Source organism: Tigriopus californicus, chromosome 9, assembly GCF_007210705.1.
Source record: "Tigriopus californicus strain San Diego chromosome 9, Tcal_SD_v2.1, whole genome shotgun sequence".
Taxonomy (NCBI): domain Eukaryota; kingdom Metazoa; phylum Arthropoda; class Copepoda; order Harpacticoida; family Harpacticidae; genus Tigriopus; species Tigriopus californicus.
This window is the reverse complement of record NC_081448.1, coordinates 6,563,925-6,570,092: the sequence shown is the minus strand read 5'-3', so window position 1 is coordinate 6,570,092 and position 6,168 is coordinate 6,563,925. Positions and strand designations below refer to the sequence as shown.

The following is a 6,168-nucleotide window of genomic DNA, read 5'->3' as shown; positions in this document are numbered from 1 at the left end:
TGACTGGACTGATCGTTTGATGCCACGATGTTAAACTTCTTTGGCCATCTCCTTTGATAATTCCCGGCCCGTTCAAAACCATTTAGAATGAGTTTCTCTCTCGTTGGTCCAGAGTGTTTGTAGGGGCTACAACGACGTAACCCAAGTGTGGAAGTAGGTCAAAAGGCAATTCCTCTTTTTGAATATGAACTAACAGACCTGAGGAAGGAGATAGCTTAGCTTCAGTGTGAGCAAAGAGGCCCGTGCCGAAATACCAAGCATATCAGCCTAACAAGGAAGGGAAAAAAAACCTATCTACTACTATCAATAATAATCATACTTTTTTGGCATTGTTTTTTTTTATTTTTCTCCTTTTTATTATTGAGTAGCTTGTAGCCGCGAAGAAAATATTATCAATCTACTTGTTCGTCCCAGACAGAATGAGTTGGCTGAAAAAGGGTAAAAGATGCAAGATTCTAATTCAAACTGATTGAGTATACCATCGGACGCTTTGTGGGTGGTATTTACTTTAATAGAGAAAACACAAGCTGTCGTACATTGGTGCAATTGAAAGAAGTCGTTTTCCTTTGCCAAATAACTTTATTTACTTTTAGATGCATTGATCGTATTTCTTCCAAAAATATTCAATTTCATGACTCGTCCTCAACACTTAATTTAAAACTTCAGCGCTTCTTCATCCCCCCTCAGGCCTCATACTGTGATGAAGATGAGAAATTGCAGGTTCTATAATTCCAGGAAACGCCTCAACAAGTCATTAATTTATTTCAATTCATTTCATCGGGCTGGATTGATCGAAGAAGAAACACCGAGATCCATTTGGATAGCAATCATAAAGAGACTCTTAGTTATGTTTTTTTTTCATGACATAAATTATGAAAAAGCAACTTGGAAAAAGTCACGGATGTGGCAAAGTGGAAGATGAAGATTGCTCTTATTTTATTTAGTAGATGGCGTACTGTACAAAATGGTCAGATGAGATTACAAATAGAAAAGAGCTCCAGCTACGTATTCTTTGAAAGGAGAGATAAGAGTGGAATATCATCTGTTGTTAATTTTTGCTCTTTGAGAGTGAACGCATTCACATTTAGCTGGTGCAAGAGAACAGATGACACACTCGTCCATTCAATTGGACTGTAACTCTCCAAAATTTGTTGCGGTCTTTCAAGAAATTGATAGCACAAAATGATTTCTACGATCTGAGATCTGAAGTCAATTGAAGCACACAATCGCACGAATCCCACATCTAGGGACCGTATTAGGGAAAGTGTCTTCTGGTTGGCATGGGTTTTTCGAAAATATCGAACCCTAAGAGTTAGGGTGATAATTGATCAAATTTTGGAGGGAAAATGAAGATGTTTTCTTATCCTTATCAACACATTTCGATTGAGGCCAAAAAGTCAACATTTTACGACAATAAAAAAAAAGTGCGCATGATGGTCAAAATGCTTCCTGTATGATATAGGGGGTCGCTAACGTTCGATTGGGCGAAACTTTCCTCGTTCAAGGAGCTTTTTGTCACGCTATGACTTGAAAAAGTATTATTGTACACGCCTTAAGACCTTTGGTGCAAACGCTGTGTAATCAAAAATTTAGCAATGCATTGATATCACCAATTAAGACATTTCTACCATCCCAATTCGACACATTTTTGTTTTAGTGCACACTAGCAATTTGTATCATGCGGAGATCCGCTTAACGACTGCCACGAAACTTGGCCCATCGAGATCTTGAGCCCCGTTTTCATTGCCGAGGAGCGTTGATGCCAAGAGAAAATGTGTGTATTCAGATAGAAAGATTAGCTTGTACTAATTTGCGTGGATGTGTGGCCTCTCACTTTCAGGTAGTCTGCTCAAAGACTTAGTTCCCTTATGCACGTAACATGTGCTCAGCCACAAATGCTCCTACCAAAAAGTTGTGGACGGGGGAGGAGGAATCTAGAAAATCCATATTTGGACACGCCATTCATTCAAGAAATGTCAATTCGAATGAGAGAAAGTGTCTGTTGCTCCGACAGCAATTGTCTGTACAGACGACACGGCGAGTGCGTGGGTTTTGTTCAAATGTGGCACGGTGTTCAACCGGCTCCGTTACCAAAGCATGAGTGCACACAACAACCGCACCATCAACGACCGCTGGGTACATTCCACACAACGGCTGATAAACACTCCGATCCAAAACTTGATCAATCTCTTTGTAGACGATGAAATTGGCCAAGAAAAAAGGTGCAGGCTAATCGTCGGCTATAATCCGTAATCCCGAACGAAATCAATTATGTTTGAATCAGAAAGCATGGGAAAGATTACCAAACACTTCAAATTGTAATTGCATGGTCAATAGGCATCAGGTCCCTGTACTTCTTGCCTAACAGTACGTATGTTATCGATGTTAAAAGATTTTGCAAAGTTTGTCTTTAAATGATAGTCAAGGACAAGATTGACCATGGTAAACGGTATTTTTAGGTATACGTAATGTTCAGTAAACAAATATTTTTGTTAATGGTAAGATAAGGTGCTAAAACGTAATATAACAAGCTAAAATTGCTCAAAACCTTAAAGGGGAATAGAAATAAATTCAGTTGTCATTCTGTAAATAAATAGCATTGTAAACTAATAAAATATAGCAAATAAAAGATTAACAAGCTTACTTAAAAAAAAAATAGGGATCAGAATTTGGCTTTATTTTGTTCATCCATTAAAAAAGAACACCATCATTCAGGGATGGAATTAATATCTCTTCATACACGTACTTGTACACAATATCTCAACCAACAGTCGTGAAAAAAAAATCATGCACATAGGAGTTATCTTTTATTGGTTGCCTGGCAATTTTTCTGAGCCATCTGTTTGCGTTGTTCAGATAAAACAATTTCATTCAAAATCCCATCCCTTTCATTCTCAATGAGATTCATACAGCTATTAGCTTTTTGTTTTTAGAAGTATTATTTCTAATTGAGGTTACAATGCAGACATTTTCATTTCTCTCCTAAATTTCAACCAAATTTTTGATTAAATGCTTGAAAAATTTAAGCTTTTTGCATAAACACGAAAAATAGTTTAAACTGTTGCTGAAACGTTTGTTTATGCAATAAATAGTATTCCGTTACTATAAGGCGTTCTAATGGGCTGAAAGAAAAGATCAGTTTTCCAATAGTAAAGTGTACCTACTTCGTGTGGGAGTGACATTCCCCGAATTAGAACCGCAGCATGTCAATTGCCATGACACTTCGTCAGGATGTTCGCTAAACACTTTCTTCAAGAAATGTTAGCGATAAAACATATTGACTTCTGTCGTTCAGAGTAATTTCCTGTTAAATAAGAGATACTTAAAAGATTTTACCCACCCATTGTAGTTTGAGGCATGTCAGGAATCAATTTAATTTCAATTTAAATTTTCTTGCAAATCAGTTTACTTGTCTAGTTCTAGATGAGGAACCTCGCTGGTTACAAAAATGATAGTTATAAGGAAGTTTATCATATAATTTTGCTATAAAATGATGTTCAAGATTCTCTCTCTCCCTTCCCTTTCCACACATGTAGACATGTAGAAATGACTAAAATATCTCGTTCAAGTTCAAAATGAATAATTGTTTTTATGCTCGAATAGCTTCCAATTTCGATTCTGGTCAATTCAGATTACGACATTTCTCAATTCCAAGTGAGAAAACCAATTTCAAAACACAGCATTAGTGCTGTATCAAAAAGTAAAATAAACTCACAGGTTTTGCCCATAAATCTGACAAGCTGTTAATTATTATTTCATGAATAAGCGTAATCATTTCATAAATCCAACCATGTATAAAGGCTATATATTGAGTTCCGAATCGGACGAGGAGGAAGAGGGCAATAGGCGAATCTGGACGCTATCAGCATTGACCGATTTTTTAGGAGGTTGCGAGAACCCTCGTCGCCAAACTTGAACGGAAGACTGGATGGAGCGAATCCAGGAACCCTTGGGAGCGCCGACCGAAAGGGCGGATCCTTGCCATTCACCGTGACGACGATTATAGCTAAACACGCTATAGTCCAGGTCCGAGTCGTCCGAAGAGGAGGGCACATAATCCAATTCGGAGGGCTCGTCTTCATCGGACGACATTAGGAAATGTTGATGGGCACGATCCAAATCCGTAGGCTCATGGTTCCGAAGAAAGAGGCTCATATCTAATGGGGCCTGACGCTTAGTTAATGAACCAGTACTATCTACCGCATCTGGCGGCATTTCATCCGGGAAATGAATGCGTCTTTCTCGACGACCCAGGCGAACCAAACTGCGGGCATGACTTCGGATAGCATCTGTAATTGCAACCAAAAGCAGCCCATGAAAATAAATGGCACATTTCTAGAGTGAATCCCATCCTTTCATCCCCAGCCATAAGACATTCATTCTTCGTTCAGCGGGCTATTTGCTCTGTAATCATCTGATCGATAACCAATTTTAAAAAACGTAGGACATGATCGAGTCTATTACCTGGCACCCATTGTTGAGCATGCACGGCGTGGGTTTCGAAGAAGAGCGGTTGTTGGCCCATGACAGCCGCCCATCGACCCCGCTCCGCCCACATGCCCGAAGCCACGACGCCCACGGCCAAGCTACAGAGCAACAACGAGACGGCCCAGGAAGCGCCTTGAGCTTGATGGGAGTGCGTGGCCCGGAAGTGAGCCCGAGACCACCATGAGCTGATATTTCCCACGGCGTGCCGCATGAGCTCGGCCTCCACCCGTCGCCAATCGCCGGAGATATTCCGCTCTGCTTCCGATGGCGGCCGATGCTCCGGCATTAAAGTTGAACAGGGACCCGGGCAACAGCCCACGGGAAGCGTCGTAGTTGAATTCGGCGCAAGGGACGCTGAGACCAGAGAGTGGCAGCTCAGGAGGCATAGCGTGCTCAGGACCAGGCGCCAGCCCGCCATCGGGGTCCCCGGCTTCAGCGTAATGGCCAACCGGCCAGCTCGGGGGCAGCCATGCATTATCTAGGAGGGTTGAGTCTGAGCCCCAGCCCAGATCCAGGACATTTATTATTAGGCTGGATGGGACTATGATCGAGGACAATGGGTGAGTGGGCATCGATGGGCGGGGGATAGGAATGGGCGGTTCACACGGAGTCACATGAACGGAGGCCCAAGCCTACAAGATGCGAGACATACCTCGCTCCTGACTTCTATAATATGGCATGCATGATTCCTCTTCAGTCTTTTTGCTTCACTATACTTCCAAGTCTCGTCAGTCAGTGCCTCCTAATGTTCCACAAACACCATAACATTGAGGGTGGCGGAAAAAAACGGGCGGCGCTCAGGGAGGGCCGTGAAATAGACCTCCAACATATCGAATGATGGACTGATGACGCCTGGTTAAGTGACTTCTGTTGAAATGACGCGTTTTAGCTTAGCCTTAGGGAAATGTGAGCCTGGGAGAATGCAGATTATTTTGAATGTGACCTGGTTGGTTTGATCTTTGTGTCACCTTGAACCTCAGTCGGCTCTGTTTTTTGACATTTGACATTGGGTCGCTAAACTGGCGAGACCAGAGGTTGCGCGATTCCCAATACATTATCTGAACCAGGACCGGATGGACTTGACAGAGATGAGTAACGCGTTACTAACTTCTGGTCAAGTTTCAGTCCCAGAATTCCCAGGTGACCATTGGTACACACTTTTGATTAACTTTTTGAACCTCATCTTACTTCAATTTACTTCGCTTGCAGTACCAAGACATGGAGTGTAATACCAATGCAGCATTCCATGCAAAACCACAAAATAGAAGTTTTCTTCCCAATTTGTGTGACTCTTTGCTCATATTCTATTTCAAATTTAAAAAATTCTACAATTTACAATAACCTATTGGTCTTTCTGGCTTTGGTTCAGGTTTTTACAAAACATTAAGATAAATGTTTGTTTGGAAGCAAATGGAAATGTATTTATGCACTTTTTTTTAACAAGACATATATTTGAAAAATGGAGTCAAACTGTTTGTTTCGGCGAAACAAAAGACAAATTTAAAGATAAAGTATTGTGAGGGTGCCTTCTTTTTGACGCGGAAGAAAGACCGCTTTTGGGGAGAATGGGTCCCTCTTTTGATCCAAATTAGGAAAGTTCTTTGGGCGGACTTCACCAGTTGGGATTTGAACAATTCATTGATGAAGAGCAACGAATGAACAAGAGCCGTCTTTGCTGGT

At 41.3% G+C, this 6,168-nt stretch overlaps 1 protein-coding gene across 1 annotated transcript; it reads right to left on the bottom strand.

The window, feature by feature from the left end:
- Nucleotides 1-3,731: 3,731 nt before the first annotated feature.
- Nucleotides 3,732-4,789, bottom strand: LOC131886288 (uncharacterized; the record flags this gene model as incomplete). Its single annotated transcript, XM_059234577.1, is given in 2 exon segments — nt 3,732-4,289; nt 4,465-4,789. Coding segments are annotated over 2 exon segments (813 nt in total), but the record flags the coding sequence as incomplete, so codon positions are not given.
- Nucleotides 4,790-6,168: the final 1,379 nt, after the last annotated feature.